General features: G+C 36.6%; 1 protein-coding gene across 1 annotated transcript; it reads left to right on the top strand.

The window, feature by feature from the left end:
- The first annotated feature begins 1,154 nt into the window (after positions 1-1,154).
- On the top strand, positions 1,155-20,099 carry LOC306856305 (solute carrier family 23 member 1-like). The gene is made up of 14 exons (XM_079395485.1): positions 1,155-1,289; positions 5,106-5,276; positions 5,374-5,531; positions 6,171-6,259; positions 13,965-14,032; positions 14,122-14,303; positions 14,388-14,508; positions 14,733-14,889; positions 15,080-15,227; positions 16,194-16,299; positions 16,569-16,698; positions 17,632-17,775; positions 17,884-17,979; positions 18,078-20,099. Exons 1-14 carry the CDS (start codon positions 1,257-1,259, stop codon positions 18,335-18,337), a joined length of 1,863 nt encoding a protein of 620 aa, XP_079251611.1. The 5' UTR covers positions 1,155-1,256; the 3' UTR covers positions 18,338-20,099.
- Positions 20,100-21,877: the final 1,778 nt, after the last annotated feature.

The following is a 21,877-nucleotide window of genomic DNA, read 5'->3' as shown; positions in this document are numbered from 1 at the left end:
TACTTAAACTTCAAAATGATTTAAATTAGTTGCCAATTAAATATTTTTCATTTTCAAGTTTAAGGTTTTCATCTAATCAGTTCATTTTCTTACAGCTCAATTTTAATCACCAAATCGATTTTAATAGTATAGTTGTTATTAGCATGTTATGTTTAAAATCTCATGTAAACTTTTTGTTGGACTGAAATCAAACCATTTTGTGAAGGCCTTATATTTTGCTCAAAAGCCTTTGTAGTTTTACTATAACTGTGGTACTTATAAGTTCCAATAAGTTTTTGGTTTTGCCCCAGTCCTATAATTTATTACATAGTTCTGTGGAGTACTCGATTGTAATCGGTCAGTCACACTATTTCATGGTCAAATGCAACCAATTTCTTAGACAAGTTACTCAGAAAAATATATCTCAGAATATATCTCTATTTTCTCAGAAACGTGTTAATTTCCATTTATAGATTTATCAGGTATTTATGTTATAGGCTAAGTGGATAATGTACACTGGGCCGTTACTACAAAGATCCTGGTCACCCTGTCTGGTTTTACTGGCATTGTCTGGCAAAATATTAGATGCAGATCATCTATATCGGCTCTAGTTCACAGATTCACACCAGGTTCACACCATAGACTGTTAAAATTGATTCAGTAGTTGATGTGTAGCGCCCTCTACTGGTCACAGAAGTGAATAGAAAACTCCACAGATATGTCACATCTAGGTGTGAACAGTGGAAAGTTTGCACCTAAGGTTTGTACTGCTAGCTATTAGCTATGTATCTACTGAAGCCCATCTACCGAACACACCGGGGACTGCAGGAGGGGTTATCTTACCTAACTTTGATGTTCTTTAACAGCTATGACAATGCATTTCACATTTTTTCACTATAGACCACACACTTCTTAAGAAGATGAATACTTTAAAGCTTTAAGATAAGCGTCTATTAGATAACCGTTTAAAAGTCTTTGCCCTGAAGAATAACCCCACATGTTCTGTTTTTTAAGGGCCCTGTGGTTCACATCCAAAGGAGACATCCCATTGCTTCATGAACACAGCTCCTGTTGTGTTCACACTGTCGGCCTTTTGATGAGCACAGGCAGGGGGAGTAAAGTCCAGGACCAAGAGCAGATTATTAACCTGTCTAATCTGGTCCCCTTCTGTCTCTCACTCTCTCATAAAACCAGCGCTCTGCGTCCAGCCGGGTCTCAGGTCTCACGTGGCCTCTGGGAGACAGCAGCACGGAGCCCCGCACATCCTTCAAGGGCCAATGAATCAGTCAGAAACTGCAGAGGAGCTTAAGGTAAAATATCTGTACAGTCATTGTTGTGAATGAAAACACTGATTTGGGTCACACTGCAGATGTTTATCTCAAAGAGAGAGTGGATTTGTAATGACATCAAGGAAATGTTAGCTGTTTTCTTTATTACTAGATTTTGCTGTGTCTCTATCTTTGAGGAAAATGTAGATCTTCTTTTCTTGAGTGTTTACAAATTTGAACCATGCAAACAAAACATTTAGGCCTTTGTCTTATGGATGTGTACAAATGTTCAAATATGTGGTGCAAAGCATTGTGCTAGATTATTAGAATTGTTAGCTCAGTGCCCAAGATACACCACGAAGTTATGAGTAGTAGGCAAATATATTTTTCTTTACATTTAATAAGACATATATGCTTGCTATGTAATTTTGCTCTCTGGCGATATGAGTCAGTCAATGATACTCATCATTTATTATACATTATTTTATATTTGTTTACATTTACTCAAAATACTAAATTGGGTTACACTGTACTTTTTTTTTTTTTTTTAAATGCTTAACTATTTCCGTGCTACAATTTTTCCCTCACAGTTATCTTATTCAACCACCTTTTATGTTAACTTTTGCTGTCTTTTGCAGTTAGCTACATTATCTGTAGTCAATTATTAATGCTAAATTAGATGGTAACTTGCCAACTTTTGAACTTGGCTTCTCTGAAAACTGAAATGATGTCACTTTCTTTATGTAATTTAAAATGTTCAAATGAACAATTCTTTACAATTATTTTGTTGGAAATATGTGGTTTGATTTATTGATTTATTTTGTGGCCAAAATAAATTAGCCAAGATAAATTATTTTAATACAAAATCATGTTCATGTATAATGTACAGATTTTGTATGTATGTGTATATGCATACATACAATCATACACAATCTGGGTTATTATTTATTTAGTACTGACCTGATTAAGATATAGTTCACAGAAAAGATGTTTATATATATATAGTCCACATAACAAAAAAAGAGTTGAATTTAATTTCAAACGCTCACTGATGTTCTAGAAGGAAACACGATGCATTAAGAGCCTGGAGGTGAAGACCCTTTGAATTTGAAGATCAGGGTAAATTGAACTTATTTTATCTTCTGGGAAAAATGAAAGTATCTTATATAGCCCCTGAAAGGCAATACTAAATTAAAAAATGTGATATTTAGGCAAAATAAGAAAAATGTTCACATCTTCATTCTGTTCAGAAGTTTACGCCCCAGGGTCATCGTGTTTCTGCAGCATCAGTGAGCGTTTGAAGCTTTTGTAATAGTTGCATATGAGTCCCTCAGTTGTCCTCAGTGTGAAAAAATCAATCTCAAAATCATACAGTTGTTGGAAAGGGTTCAAATATGCAAAAAATGCTGGAAAACCAAGTAATTTGTGGGACCTGATATTTTTCTGAAGAACAGCAGGCAGTTTAACTGTTCAGGACAAACAAGGGACTCGAACAACTATCACAAAACAAACAAACAAACAAAACACAGCTGTGGATCATTCAGGTCCACAGTATTAAGAATCAAGTGTGTGTAAACTTTTAAATGGGGCCATTTTTATAAATTAAACTATTTTCTCTTGAAATGTCTTATTAAGGTCTGTACTAAATAAAAAATAGCATGCATTTTGTATGATCCCTTTTATCTTAGTCAAATAATTAATATTTTGCATGTGTATGTAAAGTGTATGTACAATTTGGACCACACACACATATATACACACACTCCAGGACCTTAATGTGCTTCTTCTTGAGCCACTTCTTTGTTGCCTTGGCCGTGTGTTTTGGGTTATTGTCATGCTGGAAAACCCATCCACGACCCATTTTCAATGCTCTGGTTGGCTTCAATGCCCTGGCCCTGACGGGACATGGCCCGTCCATCGTCCTTGTGATTGCGGTGCAGTTGTCCTGTCCCCTTAGCAGAAAAACACCCCCGAAGCATAATGTTTCCACCTCCATGTCTGACGGTGGGGATGGTGTTCTCACAGCATTCCTCCTCCTCCAAACACGGTGAGTTGAGTTGATGCCAAAGAGCTGGATTTTGGTCTCATCTGACCACAACACTTTCACCCAGTTCTCCTCTGAATCCTTGGCAAACTTCAGACGGGCCTGTACATGTGCTTTCTTGAGCAGGGGACCTTACGGGTGCTGCAGGATTTCAGTCCTTCACGGCATGGTGTGTTACCAATTGTTTTCTTGGTGACTATGGTCCCAGCTGCCTTGAGATCATTGACAATCCTCCCGTGTAGTTCTGGGCTGATTCTTCTCTGTTCTCATGATCATTGAAACTCCATGAGGTGATCTTGCATGGAGCCCCAGACCGAGGGAGATTGACAGTTATTTTGTCACCTTCTCACCAAGCTTCTTGGAGATGGTCTTGTAGCCCATTCCAGCCTTGTGTAGGTCTACAATCGTGTCCCTGACACCCTTGGACAGCTCTTTGGTCTTGGCCATGGTGGAGAGAGTGGAATCTGATTGATTGCTTCTGTGGACAGATGTCTTTTATACAGCTAATCTCAGCTCCTTACCTGTATAAAAGACACCTGGGAGACAGAAATCTTGCTGATTGATAGGGGATCAAATATTTATTTGACTCATTAAGATGCAAATCAATTTATAACTTTTTTTTTCAATTTATGTGTTTTTCTGGATTTTTGTTGTTGTTATTCTGTCTCTCACTGTTCAAATAAACCTACCTTTAAAATTATAGACTGATCATTTCTTTGTCAGTGGGCAAACGTACAAAATCAGCAAGGGATCTTTTTTTCCCCCCACTGTATATAAAATAGCAAAGTTTGTCCTGACCATCCCTTTGGTGACATAAAGCTTATTTTCAGCTCAGTTGTCAGTAAGCTTTGATGCACAGTGTGGAGTATTTGTTTGGAATAGCACCTGCATAATGTTGTTTATAATCACATACAACTTAGACTGTCTGGTTACTTAATGATGAATCGTGATGTTCATGTTTTTATCCATGTTATCTCTTTTGAAACTAGTTTAACACTTTATTGAGCACTTAACTTGTCACGCATATCAAGGAAATGTCTACCCTGCAGAAAAGCAGGGCCAGTGCCAAACTAGTACATGTACAAGTAGACCCTGTTCTTTTTCTGAGTCACAGCCTAATTTAGCACTTTTAATCCTTCTGAGCATTAGAGCATTTTCTTAGAAGAAAGAAAAAAGAATTCAATATGAAAGATTTAAGTTTGTTTTAGTTTGGCTGCTCATATTGAATATCCTAGACTTGTGTTTACTATGTAGAGTCAGTTTGCTGTCTTTAGCAGTTAGATACATTATCTAAATATTATTAGTAGTTAAATATTAAGTAAATTATAAATACTAAATGAGAGAGTAACTTGGCAACTTTTGAACTTGGCTTCTATGAAAAATCGAATGATGCAAGTTTATATATATATAAACATATATACAGTACATATGTTTATTTATACGATTGTAGTATTGTGCTGTTCTGTGTGTTTTTAATTGGTCTGTTTATCTTAAATTTATTTTTATTTAAATTTTTGTTTTAGTATACACACTATTTTATAAAAAGAATTGTTTGAAGTTTGGGTTTTAATACATTTTATTTATATTTTATAAATAAAAATTCCATGGCTGGCTTTACAGGCATATGAAAATGTATTTTATTAAATAAACTGATTTAATATTTAACCTTGTAAAACATGTATTGTATTACAATACGTTTTAATGGACTTCTTCAACAGATGTGCACACAAATAATATTGTCATGCATGAATCATGTGTGTTTGTGTGCGTGTTAATTCTCCATTAGACTCATTCTTTTTAATATTGTCCATTAGCTCCCATCTTCAGATAGAGTTGTGCCAGCAGATGGTACAGAGGTACAGGAGATGCCTGCTGACATTGCCAAGACGTCTGATGGGAGTCAGAATCAGCCTGCAGGATTTGATATGATCTACAGAATCGAGGATGTCCCGCCTTGGTATCTGTGTGTGTTGCTGGGACTGCAGGTACACTTCTATTCTCATACTTTCTCCTAGTCTGACTCTCCCAACATCCTCATCCCTTCTAAACCTATATCTGTATGTTCTACCTCTGGATCTCCAGCACTACCTAACATGCTTCAGTGGAACTATTGCTGTACCATTCCTATTGGCTGAAGCCATGTGTGTGGGGCAGGACCAGAACACTGTCAGTCAGTTGGTAGGCACCATCTTCACCTGTGTGGGGATCACTACGCTCATACAGACTACATTTGGTGTCAGGTGAGTTATTCAATGTGTGCTTTGGTATGAAAGTAATTTATGTGATTAGTACTGTTGTGGCCCGCCGCGGTTGTTGCTGGTCTGGATCGCAGTCAGTGCAGCAAGAAAGGCTCAAACAGCAGAGTTTCAGGTGTCAAAGGAAGACTTTATTACAAAGTAACAAAGCCGAGAGAGAAGCCGCCACATCCACTGTCTCTCTGGTCTTTGTTTGTTCAGATGCTTCATTTTTTACACTCTACCAATGTATCGACCTTGGTTCTTTCTATTTTTTACTTGCCATATCTTTTTGGCTCGCCACCAATATTTTGCACGCCTTTTGATTCGTTATCTAATGGTGGAATATTGCTGAATCTCCCTTTTAAAATTATATGGCCTCCCCTTTTCTGGAGGTCATTTCATCCTCTTTGATGTCTGGTGGCCTTCCCTTGCTTTCTGCACCTGGCATCATGTAAACTCACAATGAACTAGCATGTGAACTCACAATGACCCACAGTCTATGCTACTTTAACATATTATTCAATACTTTGATATTACATTCTCTTTTCAGTAATATTAATAAGATAATAATATTTCTGTATTTTACTACTGAATTACACAATAGTACTCACAATGTATATATTTTGTCTATGCCATATTCAGGTTGCCTTTGTTCCAGGCAAGTGCTTTTGCCTTTCTCATCCCTGCTCAGGCAATTCTGAGGCTGGACAAATGGAAATGCCCTCCTGAAGGTACAAACAGTGTTACACACTAGATCATTTCAGATGTATTCCATCATCTTGCACAAACCAAATACTCTTTTTTTCATTTTGTTTTTGTATTTTGTCTGATACTGTTTCTATGCTTAACTTCTCAGATGCTATATTACTGAAACGTCTAAGCTTAATTTTTGACTTACAGATATAGTTCACTTACAAATGAAAATTCTGGCATCATTTACTCACCTAATCTCATCTCACTCATCTAAACCTAACTAAACAGTTGATGTTTAGTCCTTAGTATTTTTATTTATTTATTAATTTTTTCCTATTATGGAAGTCAATGGTTACTGTAAGCTGTTTGATGGCAGAATGTTTACCTTTAAGATTTGGTCTGCAATCCGTAACTTTTTTGTGTTCAAAATGTTCAAAATTTATATAATAAGCACCATGAATCCATTTTCCAATCCGTGTTTTTGGCTCATCCTGAATCACTACGGTACACCTATAATAAGACTATTTAGACTGGTTCGGGAAGGTGGCCAAGATGGCGTCGTAGCAAGACAGGTTTGCATGAGCTCGTTTTTTTTAAAAAAACAGTTCATGTTCAGAACTAACTGGAAGATACAGTTTATATTATGAGTTAAGTTGCCTCCTTTAATTATATTTTTTCCCTTTGCATATTTTTGCTATTTGAGCTCTACTGAAGACGCGCTTTTTCCAGCTAGTCACTAATAATAATAATCCACGTGCTTTTGCTATAAATTGCTGTGTTGAAGAAGAAACTTTCCTTGCTATGAACAGCTATGCAAGGAGAACTATAAATGCTGAATTGGATGCAGTTGTTGGACAGTTTGAGTTCGCGCTTTTACCCGATACACCTGATCCGACAGTCCTTCAGTGAGTGATGCCATGCTAATTAGATTCATGCAGAGAATGGAGGCCATGCACAAAGAAACTTTGCGCCGCTGGTTTTCCAGAGGAAGCAAGAGAGAACGTAAAGCAAACGATCATCGACTTTTTCAGCCATGTTTCCCCGAGCATCGCTGCAGATCTGCCCCGTGGAGTTGACATCGCGCATAGGCTGGGACCTCGTTCTGCTGCGGAAAGATCCTCTCGTCGCATAATTGTCTTATTTTCGTCGCGGCCCCAGCGGACAGAATTTGGAGAGATGCCAAAACGTTTTCTTTTTATTTATTTTTATACATATATATTTTTTTGTTCATTATTTACTTTTACTTTGGGCTCTTAAATCTTTACTCGAAAGCTGAAGTTTAAGCGTAGTCTTTGTTATTCTCTGAACTTAAATCTGAACACTTTCTTCCCGTTTGAGCTGTTGTTGTGGTTGTTTGCTCTTTTCGGAGGATAGTGATTGAACGAGTGTACTCTTTTGATTCACTCATTTACTCAAACTTAGTTATTTTATTTTCTTGTTTCTTTTCTATACAGGTGCATCTCAAAAAAATGTGAATATCGTGAAAAAGTTTTTTTTTTTCTTGTAACTTATTTCAAAAAGTGAAACTTTTTTGTTTTCATTTTGATGATTAGAGTTTACAGCTCATGAAAGTCAAAAATCAGTATCTCAAAATATTAGAATATTTACATTTGAGTTTCAATTAATGACCATCTCTACAGAATAAATTACGGGTATCTCTTGTTCTTTGAAACCACAATAATGGAGAAGACTGCTGACTTGGCAATGATCCAGAAGACGAACATTGACGCCCTCCACAAAGAGGGTAAGTCACAAAGGGTCATTACTGAAAGGTGTGGCGGTTCACGGAGTGCTGTATCAAAGCATATTAAATGCAAAGTTGACTGGAAGGAAGAATTTGGGTAGGAAAAGGTGCACAAGCAACAGGGATGACCGCAAGCTTGAGAATACTGTCAAGCAAAGCAGATTCAAACACTTGGGAGAGCTTCACAAGGAGTGGACTGAAGCTGGAGTCAGTGCATCAAGAGTCACCACGCTCAGACGTCTTCAGGAAAAGAGCTACCAAGCCACTTCTGAAACAGAAACATCGTCAGAAGCGTCTTACCTGGGCTAAAGAGAAAAAGAACTGGACTGTTGCTCAGTGGTCCAAAGTCCTCTTTTCAGATGAAAGTAAATTTTGCATTTAATTTGGAAATCAAGGTCCCAGAGTCTGGAGGAAGAGTGGAGAGGCACAGAATCCATGTTGCTTGAAGTCCAGTGTGAAGTTTCCACAGTCAGTGATGATTTGGGCTGCCATGTCATCTGCTGGTGTTGGTCCACTGTGTTTTCTGAAGTCCACAGTCAATGCAGCCATCTACCAGGAAATTTTCGAGCACTTCATGCTTCCTTCTTCTGAAAAGCTTTATGGAGATGCTGATTTCATTTTCCAGCAGGACTTGGCACCTGCCCACACTGACAAAGGTACCAAAAGCTGGTTCGATGACCATGGTGTTACTGTGCTTGATTGGCCAGCAAACTCTCCTGGCCTGAACGTCAAGAGGAAGATGAGAGACACCAGACCCAACAATGCAGATGACCTGAAGGCCGCTATCAAAGCAACCTAGGCTTCCATTACACCTGAGCAGTGCCACAGGTTGATTGTCTCCATGCCACGCCGCATTGATGCAGTAATTCATGCAAAAGGAGGCCCAACCAAGTATTGAGTGCATAGAAATGAACATACTTTTCAGAAGCCTGACATTTCTGTTTAAAATATCCTTTTTTATTGATCTTATGTAATATTCTAATTTTCTGAGACACTGAATTTTGGGTTTTCGTTATTTGTAGGCCATAATCATCAAACTTTCAAGAAATAAAGGCTTGAAATATTTCACTCTGTTTAATGAATCTATATAATATATGGCTTTCACTTTCTGAAATGAGTGACAAAAAATATTGACCTTTTTTACGATATTCTAATTTTTTTAGATGTACCTGCATTGATCGTGGTTCATGTCATTGTCTTTAATATCCTTTAATGCCAGGGGCCTCAGGGATAGTGTCAAACGAAAAGCTCTTTTTTTTGTATGCTAAAAAACACAAATCAGATTTCTGTTTTCTTCAGGAATGCATTCGACTATTGATGATTACAAATGGTGGAAATCTCAGTGGGGTAACGATATTTGGAGTTCACGTGGCACCGAACACTCAGCTGGTGTAAGCATTTTGAGAAACAAAGTTGGTGGGGATATATTAGGGTCAGAATCAGCTTAGGTCATTTTCATTTATTAGTAATTTCACTTAACCAACAAACTGTAATTCTCGGAAATATATATGGATACAATAATTCTTTGGATAATGATTTTTTTTTAAACAAATTAGATGAGAAGCTTACATATTGGTCTAATAAATTTCCTAATGCATTTTTCATTCTAGGAGGAGACTTTAATGTGTCATTTAATAATTCTTTGGACAGATATCCTCCAAAAAGGACCGCTTGTTCTAGTCCTGCACTATTAGACCTAATAGACAAGTTTGAATTGGTGGGCATTTGGAGAGAGAGATTCCCTAACAATTTAGAGTTTACTTGGGCCAATAAAATTGGTTCAAGACAATCTCGTATTGATTATTGGCTCATATAAAAATGTATGTCAAATTTTGATCTGAATGTCAGCATGTACCCCGTTGACCGACCACAAAACTATCTTTATTAATACCCCTTTAATGGCAGATTATGTAACAGGCCAATGCAGAGCTTCTTTGTGGAAACTTAACAGTTCACTGTTAGAATTACCAGATGTAAAGGATAGAATTAAAGAATTAATTGCTAGCTATTGGAAAGCAGCCACAATTCAAAATTATTTTGGTATCAATTGGGAGCTTTTTAAGTTTGAGACAGGTGTTTATTTAAGAAAAGTTGGAACACTCAATTCCGCATATTTTTTTAAGCTAGAAAAGTGTAATTTTACCCTCTCAACAATTGAACAATTTTGTGTTGATGGCAAAATTGTTAAAGATCCAAAGGAAATAGCAAACTACAGTGGCAATTTTTATAAGAATCTTTATAGTTGAAGGTATTCAGAGCAGACAACGTCCTCATTTCTAGACTCGGTTAATTATGTTAAGGATTTATTAAGTCTGGATTTATGAGGGACTGATTTATAATGAATAATATTAGATTAGTTTTAGACTTATTGGATTATAGTGATTTGCTGGAACATAATAGTTTTGTTCTTTTCCTGGATTGTTATAAAGCTTTTGATTCAGTTGAACATAAATTTATATTTATATTATACTCTATATTACAACTGTAGTAGCACAATTAAATTAAAATATGGTACTTCTCCTAGATTTGACTTGTCACGTGGTATTAGGCAAGGGTGTCCATTATCCCCTTATTTATTTTTACTAGTTTCCCAGATATTCGCTTCTTTATTTCTAATAGTGGTCTTCATGGTGTCTCTATTGCTGACAAACAGATACCACTCTTTTTTGCAAGATGCTAATCAAGTTCCTTTAGCATTAAAGTATATCCAGCCATTCTCCAAAGCATCAGGCCTGTTCTTGAACCTCTCAAAGTGTGAACTGTTGTCCATCAAAGAATGTCATTTGTCAGACATGTGTAATATTCAAATCAAAGATCAAGTATCTTATTTAGGTGTTATTATAACAAAAACTGAATTAGAAAGATGCTCCTTAAATTTTGATCCATTAATTGAGAGTACTCAGAAAAAATTTAATATGTGGCTCCAACGTGATGATCTCTCGTTGAAGGGAAGAATCTTACTAGCCAAAGCTGAAGGTTTGTCAAGGTTAACATATATGCTGCTCTCTCTTTGAATGTTGACACTGCCATTCTTAAAAAAATTGATACAATGCTTCTCAACTTTGTTTGGAAGAATAAAACTCATTTTATTAGAAAATCTGTATTTATGGACACAATTGAGAAAGGGGGTTTAAACTTTCTTGATTTCACCATTTTAAACAACACCTTTAAAATAAATTGGATAAAAAACTGTATCAATAAGCCCTCATCTATATGGAATCTGATCCCTAAATGTTGTTTTTTCCAAACTAGGTGGTTTAAATTTCTTATTAATCTGTAACTATAACATCATGAAAATCCCTGTCAAATGATCTTTTTTCATAGGCAAATGTTATTAGCTTGGTCCCTCATTTTTAAACACAATTTTACACCTCACTCGTATCTAATCTTGGTTTAAAAATGGTAATCTCAATTTTTCAATCAGAATAGTTCAATCTGTAATTACTCTGAGTTTTTAGCTAAGTGTGGAATTCCTGTTAGTCCGAAAGAGTTTGCAGTTGTTGCTGATGCAGTGCCACATCGACTTCTCATGCTTTTTAGAGCTCTTTCTTTTCTAATCTCATGTCACTCAGTGGATCTTTGTAAAACATTTATTGGAAAACAGTGCCTTTCGTCATCCAAGTCAAAAAACAATAAGAAAATTAGAGTTTTGTTTCAGATGGAGTCTATTCCTGTGGCTTATGTAATCTCTTACTGGAATGGTTTAGTAAGTGAACCATTTAGTAAGTAAACTTTCCCTGGAAGAAAGTTTGGCCATTACCTCACAAATATTTAATTACTAACAAAATGAGAGAAATTGCATTTAAGTTGATTCATAGAATTTACCCGGATAAGTGCTCTCTCATAAAAGATTTAGGCCCGGTTTCACAGACAGGGCTTTGACAAAGTCAGGATTAGGCCATAGTTCAATAAGGACATTCAAGTAATTTTTATAAACATGACAAAACAATGGCACTGATATATTTTAAGATCAGTCAGTGCAAGTTTATATAAGTTGAAACAGCTCAGACTTACATTTTAGTCTAGGATTAGGTTTAAGCCTTGTCTGTGAAACCGGGGGTTAAGAATGATATTAATACCAACTGTTCTTTCTGTTTAGAAAACAATGAAACTTCTTTACAAGAATTGCTCTTACACAACATCATTTTGGTGTGACATTCTTGACTTCATCAAATGTTATGTGAATCCTAAAATGTCATTTTTGGCTTTCATGAATGTGAAAAAAAGGTGATACTTATTTCATAAACCTTATTTTCTGTTAGCTAAATATCATATTCATAAATGTAAATTTTCTAAATGCAAACCTCTTTTTTTAATATTCAAACTTAAAATGAAAATGTATTTTGAATCTGAGTTCTCTACGAACTTAAAAGCAATAAGAACAATGGCTTTGCTAAAGGACTTGGCACTTCCTTTGGACTGAAAGACTGAGTGACCCTGGACTGTTGTTGTATTGTTATGATTTGACAATGATGACAATTGTTATAGTTTTTTCAAGCATTCAATAAAAAATAAAAAATAAAAAAAGGTACCGCTGCGGAGTAGCCCGGTATTTGCGTGATTCGTCACAGACATGAACAGAGAGAAGTAGCTCCGGCTACAATGTTCTTCCGTAACACCAGGGGCAAAAGTTACGGACTGTAGCTTTAAGTGAAATTACCATTGTTACTAAACAGATTTGATAATATTCTAATTTAGGATGTTTCTGTAATATAGCCCCGGTCTAACTAGACTAACTTAACTAGCTGTGGTTACTGAAACATTGTTTACAAAGCTCCCTGCAACAAATCTCGAATTAGACCCAAAACCTCCAAAGCAGTAAGACTAAAACAAATTGATACCGAAGGTGCTTTTAGATATTTTAATATGCCATCTTAAAAAACAAAGCAAAACCGAAGCATGAGATGCTAAAAAAGCATCAGTCATTATGCACATGTAAACTATTGTTCCAAAACCCTATCTCTGTGGTCACTTAGAGTTTTGCCTATTTTCTTATTTTTTGGTTTTCAGGAAGGATGCTTTAAATTGATAAAAAAAATGACAGAAAAGACATTTATAATGTCACTAAAGATTTCTATTAAATAAATGCTGTTCTTTCCATTCATCAAATAATCCAGAAAAAAAAAACGAAAAACTGTTTCCACAAAAATATTCAACTGTTTTAAACATTAATAATTATAAGAAATGTTTCAGCAAATTAGTGTATGTGACCCTGGACCACAAAACCAGTCATAAGTAGCACTGGTATATTTGTAGCAATAGCCAACAATACACTGCATGGGTCAAAATGATCGATTTTTCTTTTATGCCAAAAATCATTAGGATATTAATTGAAAATCATGTTCCATGAAGATATTTAATAAATTTCCTACTGTAAATATATCAAAACTTAATTTCTGATTAGTAATATGCATTGCTAAGGACTTTTTGGACAACTTTAAAGGTGAATCTCTCAATATTTAGATTTTTGTACACCCTCAGATTCCAGATTTTCAAATATTGGCCAAATATTGTCCTAACAAAACATACATCAATGGAAAGCTTATTTATTCAGCTTTCAGATGATGTATAATTCTCAATTTCAAAAAAATTGACCCTTATGACTGCTTTTGTGGTCCATGTGGAACATATTAGAATGATTTCTGAAGGATTAACCCAGGTGAGCTTTAGGGACTTACTTCAAAAACATTCAGAAATCTTACAGACCCCAAACTTTTGAACTATACTGTAGGCTGGGCAGTAGAGTGGAAAAGACTGCACATCTCATGACATGTTTTTAAGTTGAACAGCTTTTAATTTAACACCGTGTATAGCACTCTCCTTGAAAAGCAAGAAGAATCACAATTATATAAAAACTATTACACAGTTTTGTATTTTGTGCGAATTAGCCCTTCTTCTATCTTGAAGGTATTGTCTAATGAGAATCTGTTTACATTCCACATTGTGCAGGTCAGATCTGTGTCTAAGTTAATGCTTAACCTTGGTTTTGGGTTTCACAGAGGAGATTTACGGAGATTGGTCTCTTCCTCTCAACACTTCTCATATTTGGCAACCACGAATGCGAGAGGTGCGTGACCAATATCCAAAGACTGAAACATTCATCAATGCCTTCATAAATCCTGTGTTCTGATCTGTGCGTGTGTCAATTCTTTGTAGATTCAGGGCGCTATCATTATCTCCAGCCTGATTGAGGTGGTCATAGGGTTTGCTGGAATCCCTGGGATCCTGCTTAATTCAATCGGACCCCTGACGGTCACTCCCACAGTGTCCCTTATTGGCTTGTCTGTCTTCCAGACGGCAGGAGACCGGGCAGGCAGTCAATGGGGCCTGTCTCTGCTGTGAGTCCTTCAGCTCATTAAATACATTTTGTTTAGCTCTAGCTTGTTTTTGCTTTAAAACATCTGTGTGTTTTGTCATTCCAGGTGTGTCTTCCTCATTGTGTTGTTCGCTCAGTATCTAAGAAACTGGGCCTGTCCTTTCCCAAGCTACTCCAAACAAAAAGGCTGCCACATCACACATATGCAGATATTCAAGATGTTTCCAGTACGAACTAATATTCAACACCCAGCTCTTTGCATTTAGACAATATCATAAACCATAGAGTTAAGCAATAAACAGTATTTATCGCATTTAATTAAACTTCCTGATAAGACTTTGAACAAAGTTCACATTACCCCATGTGGCACATGTTATCAGTGCATTTTCAGGTTGAAATGCTCACTTTCAAACATTTTGTCTTTAGTAATCGATTATCCTGATTTCAGTAGATCATCATGGCAATCATGGTGGTATGGTTGGTTTGCTACATTCTCACCCTGACGGATGTGCTGCCGAACGACCCAAATAAGTACGGCTACAAGGCTCGCACTGACGCCCGGGGCGATATTATGACCCAGGCGCCATGGTTTCGTTTCCCCTATCCATGTAAGGACCTTGCTTGCTTCCTGTATCGCACACCTATGATTTATAACAGCTTCTTTATCAGAAAATGACACTTGTGGCTAATATCTAATCTAAGACTTTACTTTTTTCACAGCAAAATGATTAGAAGTGTGATTAGAGGGAAGAATATTGGTGGGTTAATGGCTGAACTCAGATTTTGTGTGTGTCACAGGTCAGTGGGGTTTACCCACAGTGACGTTAGCAGGAGTGCTAGGAATGTTTAGTGCCACTCTAGCTGGTATTGTTGAGTCTATTGGAGACTATTATGCCTGCGCTCGTCTCTCTGGAGCTCCACCTCCTCCTGTTCATGCTATCAATAGGTAAGGACAATAAACAGTAGAAAACCACATGATTATGACATGATCATATCATGTGGAATCAGATTTTCCATTTTTTTAAATAAAATAATTTTAAATGTAATTAAAAGTATTTTTTTTTATATATGTATGTGTTTGATACATCAGTCTTTTGTGGCTCATATACTATGATATCAAAAAATATGGAGCTCACAATTAGAGTAGGGAAAAACCAATTTTATTCAGAGGCCCAAATTGAGGAAAAATATGCGGTTTAGTATGGTTGCTGATATTTATATGGCAAGATGAAATTCTGATGCAATTAAAGTTTTTATTGTGGTTTGAGAGAGATGAGAGAGAGACGATTGGGAGATGTCAAAATAAACGTTTCTGGAAAAAAAAAAATCTAAAATATCTAAAATATGATGTATGGATAATTAAATGTAAGTTGCTTCAGTCCAGTAAGTGTTCTTCTTGGAATATTGCTAACAATATAAAAGTTATTATTTTGTTTACTTCATAAAAATCTGTTAAGTGCACAGCAAAAAGACACATGTACCATAACACGAAGGGGGACATTTTTAAAATCATAAATCAGAGGGAGTGAGGTATATTGTGTACAACAGGTTTCTTATAATTTAGAGGCCTTAGAAGTTATATGCTTTATGCTTTAAAGGGTTCAAATGGAGTGGCAATAACAGCCGGAACGTTGTGACATCACAATAATGATTGCATCAACACATGTGACATGACCCTCTGTGTTTATATGCAAACAGTTATTTGGAGAAACTCTTCCCAGAGGAAGTAGGATAGATACTATTTGTCCTAAACAACAAAGCAATTAACCCGAGTAAACAGTGGTGAAGTCCTTTAAACATTGTGCTAATCCTGGCTGTGTGTAGCACCTACACTCTGCATAGGGAAGAGAGACTTGGTCATTTATGTACAGAACGGTTTTAGTATTACTTTATTATCTGTTTTCTTTCCTAGGGGGATCTTTACAGAGGGAGTGTGCTGTATCATAGCGGGGCTGCTGGGTACAGGAAATGGATCGACCTCTTCCAGTCCTAACATAGGAGTGCTTGGCATCACCAAGGTGAGGTAGTGGGAGCTCTTAGGCTCCTTATAATTCTAGTGTATATTAGAAAGCATTCAGTAAATGCAGTTTTAATATCTGTATTTGTGACTTCTGATCAGAGTCCCTCAGGGAGTTGAGCGGATAGCAGGAGCATACAGATACACTATTCATAACTCTCCTCTTGTCTCCTCAGTTGCTTTGTTTCCACTGACACCATTCATTTTGTAAATCTGCTTTGTGTCGAATGACAAACTGTGGTTTCCCTGGTGTCTTGATTTCTCCTGCAGGTGGGAAGTAGGAGGGTGATACAGTACGGAGCAGGCATAATGCTGTTATTGGGAACTATTGGGAAGTTTACCGCCCTTTTTGCCTCCTTACCCGACCCTGTCCTCGGAGGGATGTTCTGCACCTTGTTTGGTAACAAGCTTGTTGGATCTGTTTGCTTTTGCAGATGCTTTGTCCACAGAGTGTCAGTAAAGAGCCCAGAAACTCTGTAGTAACTGCAAATTTGCTCCATCCAAGTCAACAGCATGCCATGAATGAATTTTGTATTTCAAACCTACAACATTTTTTATTTATTTTTTTAAAGAAATTAAAGCTTTTATTCAGCAAAGATGAATTCAATTGATCAAACGTGACAGATTCAGGGTTTTTATGAATAAAATACAATAGAAAAAACAAACCTATTTTATTTCAGCAAGGCATCATTTTTCATATCCATTTCTCAGTTAACTTGATGCACTAAAATAACTAAAACTAAAAAAAATTAAGAAAAGCTATATAAACTTGTTTAAAAACAACTAAAAATAAGAATGAAAAAAACACACAACAAAATTAATAAAACTGTAACTAAAATTCAAATGAAAGTAGAAAATAAAAATAAAAATCTAATCAAAATATTAACAAAAACTAATGATTCTAAAACTAAAACTCAATTATACTAAAATAACGCTGGATAGAATTCTGTTTCTAATAAATGCTGTTCTTTTGAACTTTCTATTCATAATATAATGCATTATGGTTTCCACAAAAATATTGAGAAGAATAACTGTTTTCATTATTAATAAGAAGAAATTATTATTATTAATGATTTCTGAAGGATCATGAGACACTGAAGACTGGGGTAATGGCTGCTGAAAATTTAGCTTTGCCATCGTAAAAAATTACATTTTAAAATATTTTAAACGAGAAAACTATATTTTTGATTAAATAAATGCAGCCTTGGTGAGCTCAAGAGACTTCTTACAAAAACGTTTAAAAAAATCTTCGTAACCCCAAACTTCAGAACTGTAGTGTATATGTATTTTGTGTAGTTTAAACTTGTTTGTTGTGCTTTTAATTTGTACACAGGTATGATTACAGCTGTTGGACTGTCAAACCTACAAAGTGTGGATCTGAACTCCTCCAGAAATCTTTTTGTTCTGGGTTTCTCCATGTTTTTTGGCCTCATGTTGCCTAATTACCTGGACACTCATCCAGGCAGCATTAAAACAGGTTGATATGCCAAACAGTGTTTTCTGATATATTTTGTTTTGCAGTAAGAATGCTGTGGCTGTCGTCACCTATTACTGTGAATACACACATTTTGATTGATTTTAACAGGTGTAGCAGAGCTGGACCAAATCATCACAGTGCTCCTGACAACAGAGATGTTTGTAGGGGGATTCATAGCATTTGTACTTGATAACACAATTCCAGGTATGTAAAAGCGTTACTTACACAAATATACAAATGCATTGGATAAATAGCATGGCACATGCCATTCTGCATTCATCATTTCTACATTTTGTGTGCAGGCACTAGAAAAGAGCGAGGTCTCGTAGAATGGGCGGCTGAGAATTATTCAGGAGCAGGAACAGTAAAAACAGATACATATGACTTTCCAATTGGGATGAGGCAGGTCCGGAAGCTGGGCTGTCTGCGCTACCTGCCAATCTGTCCCACTTTCCGAGGCTTTAAGACATCATGTCGCAAATATGAGGAGGAGGAGGAGGACATAAAAATAAAGGAAGGTGTGATTGATGCTCCAGTTGAAATGGTCTGCACCAAAATATAGCCATATTTTTATTTGACTTGGTTTAATATAATGTATGCTGTTTGGGTGAACCTGAACCTTTTTCAAAGCTGAGCACCGATTTTGCCGTCAAGATTTTTGATTTGTTTCTTCAATTTTGCATCTAAAACAAACTAGAAAAATAGAGAATGGGTGCATATATTTAAAGGAAAACTTGAATGAACAGTTTGAAAACAAAGGGTCTCTGTTATTTTAACATCAAACCAAGTGTAAGATTTGATTTGATTATAAAGCATTGGGTGTTTTATTGAAATTACTTCAAAAGAAAACGAAGTTCAGTTTTTTTGTTTGTTTTTTATTACCTCTTGATCGTGTACAAAAGATGCAAGTGATTAACACTAAACAAAATGTGTTCAGAAATGTTTAGCTTCAGAAAATAGTGAAAAATTACATATTTAAAATACACAGAAATCAAAATTTATATACATATTATTGTAATTAATAATGTTTATAAATACTAAAAGTGTATTATGTATTCCATAAGAGCCTTAGAACAAATGATCATGTGGACATTCAGTTTTGACAAAGACGTGCTTCTACATAATGTCTTCCTGTCTGTCTAAAACATTTTTGTCTGTGCACATTACAAAAAGGTTCAAAAGGTTAGAAAAACATCAGTATTATGAACTAACAATTAACAATTTTGCAGCATTTATTAACCTAGGTTCATTTTATTTAGAAATGAATTATTTATCATATTTATTAGAATTGTTCATTGTGAATTCATATTACAAAATTTAATTTATACATCTTAAATATTTAAGTGTTAGAAATGTATGGATATGTAAAAATTAATATGAACCATGATTAGTAAATGCTGCAAAAGTACTGTTCATTGTCAAGGTTATGATAACTAACAAATTAACTAATTTTAAATGACTGAACCTTATTGTAAAGGATAACCAATTCATTCTTCATTAAATGTTTTAACAACAAACAGTAATGCGGGAACAAACATGGGAACTAAAACATTATGTAGTGGAAACATCATGTGATTCCATACAGCCCAGAGGCTGATTTACTGCAGTGTTTGGCCTAAAAAAAATCTTCCCGAAGGTTCGGCCCTGTTTAATCATCTTTATTGATTTTTAAGGAAATATCTATGTATTCTCATCCATCCTCTCGCTGTGTTCACATCTGACACCAGAACATTTGGTCATGCGCCAATCGTATCAGTTATATATAGTCAATAAGCCATCCTGAATCTCAGATAACGGCTCTGTGGATTAAAGCAAAGGTCTCTCATAAACAAGTGTCAGGTGTCAGTAGGAGAACAATGAACATTTTTGGGGCAAATTGATTTTGAAACCAGTTCACATCCAATTTTTGGTCATGCTTTATTTTAAAGTCCAATTCTCATTATTAACTAACAATTAACTATGACTTTTGCCTCATTTTGTTGCTTATTAATAATACTAATAATCAGTAAGGTAAGGTTGTTGTTAAATTTAGGTATGGGGTAGCATTAAGGGATCTTATATATGGTCATGCAGAGTTAAGCATTTATATATGCTTTATAAACAGCCAATAGGCTAGTAATAGGCTTGCTGGTTAATAGTGAGAATTGGTACTTAAATAAAGTGTTACCAATTCTTAAAAGATACAGGATAAGACACTAAAATTCTGTTTAAGTTTACAAATGTAAAAAAATAAAGTGTTGTCATGAAATGCTTAACTAAGCCATTGTTTACATGAAGCAGAGCCATGGTTTTGCTCAAACTGCCATTTAGTAAATATAAATACAATTTACAATAACAAAATCGTGACCTTTGTCATTCCTTCTAAACAAGCTCAAGACACTCCGGTCCCTTGGTGAGTCTCAATTGCTCATACCAGAGGTGATCTGAGCCCCTCTCCCTTCAATGCCCCAGCTCTGTTTATGTAGCCTGAATGTGTGAATGCATATGCATCTTATAACATTTCAACAGATATAATCAGTCTCACCCATGTCAGTTGCCAAGTCCAGAGGTAGCCTTTACGAAGTAAGAAGTGTTGAATGCAGTGCTAACTGAATATGCTTTCAGCTTTGATGCCTTGAGTCCAGGGCAGCAGATGGTCAACATGTTTCACTTATCCAGAATCTTATAAACAGCTCCTTTCCAGCACTTAATTGGCACTGGGTAATCTGACCCTGATGATCATGACTTATTGTCTTCTACAGTCTATAGGCCCCGTCAGGTTTCATGGCCCTGGTGGTGGGAGCACCTGAGGATGTGACCGTACGTAAGGTAAGCACTGTGGGGTGTACATGGGTGGGATGTGAAGAGAGGCAAAGGGTATGGCACAGGGTGTGGGCAAAACGGCACTGGGAAGCGTCTGCTGTGGCAGTAGGACCTCAACATACTGGCAAGTTTCTGGATCAAACAGCATCTTGCGCTGTGGTAGCTGAGGCACGTCCACATAGAAATAGCAGCCGCTTTCCGGGTCGAGCAACAGTTGGCGGGGGGTTTGTCCTGCTGCGACACTTCCTCCTGCTTCTGGACACAGCACACCCGTACTCCCAAGCCTGGCCTCTGCACTCGTGGGAGCAACAAAGATTGTGTTGTGTTGGCTTTTTGGAGAACATATTTTCAGCCCTGCTTCCCCGTTCTGAGCTTGACTGGTTGAGTCATCTGTTGGCTGGACTAACGTTTTTCCATCCTCAGAGAGGGATTTCAGTAGGGGAATATGACTGTTTGATGCAGGGGGCTGGTTGTAAAGAGGTGTTCGAAACATGACAGGCCCTTGAACATAACCATGAACGGCTCCAATTTGAGGAGAGATTGTCTGGTAACCCAGCGGATTGGGTTTGTAATAATATGAGGGAACCATGGTTGTTGAAGCAACCGTTACAAACAGAGGGCCCACTGAACTCTGTGACCTGGGAGGAAGGCATGGGGTCTGGAGGCCATCACTGATTATCTTGCCATAGTCCTGTTGCTCAGAACTTGCTGTGAGTGGACAATATTGCAAAGCTACTGGGACAAGTTTGTCAGAGCTGATGGTCATCTCATACTTTGCCTTGTTCAAGTCTCCTTTTGTAGGCTTGTCAGTAGAGGCCTCCTCTTTAACTTGCAGTGCCAGGTCTGTCCTGTTTGTTGGTTTCAAGTTTGTATCGCTGACTACAACATCAGGTTTACTCGTGCCAACTTGGCTATCCTGTGTCTCTGAGGGCTTTGACAAGGCACAACTGTTTGCCTTGGTTATACTAATTGGGCTGACCTTTGTAAATCCAACAGTATGACTTTTGTCATTTGATTCCACAGGAGGCATTACCTTAGTCGAGCATCCTCTTGGTGCAGAGTGATCCCTCCTTCTGTCCACTGAAAGAGGTTGAGTGACTTTCCGTACCCGGGGTTTTTCTTCTGGTCTGTATCCCTTTCCCTTAACTTCACCCTTGTTGTTGCTTAAATTGTGTACTGATGGCTGAAACAAAGGAGAGGTCCCATCTATTCCATTGGCTGATTCCCCTGTGCCTTTGAAGGACATGTTGTATGTGTTTTTCACTAGGCTTCTCATGTCTCTTATTACATGCACTGGGGC

The sequence above is a fragment of the Barbus barbus genome, assembly GCF_936440315.1.
Source record: "Barbus barbus genome assembly, chromosome: 36".
Taxonomy (NCBI): Eukaryota; Metazoa; Chordata; class Actinopteri; order Cypriniformes; family Cyprinidae; genus Barbus; species Barbus barbus.
This window is presented reverse-complemented; position numbering and strand designations above follow the sequence as displayed.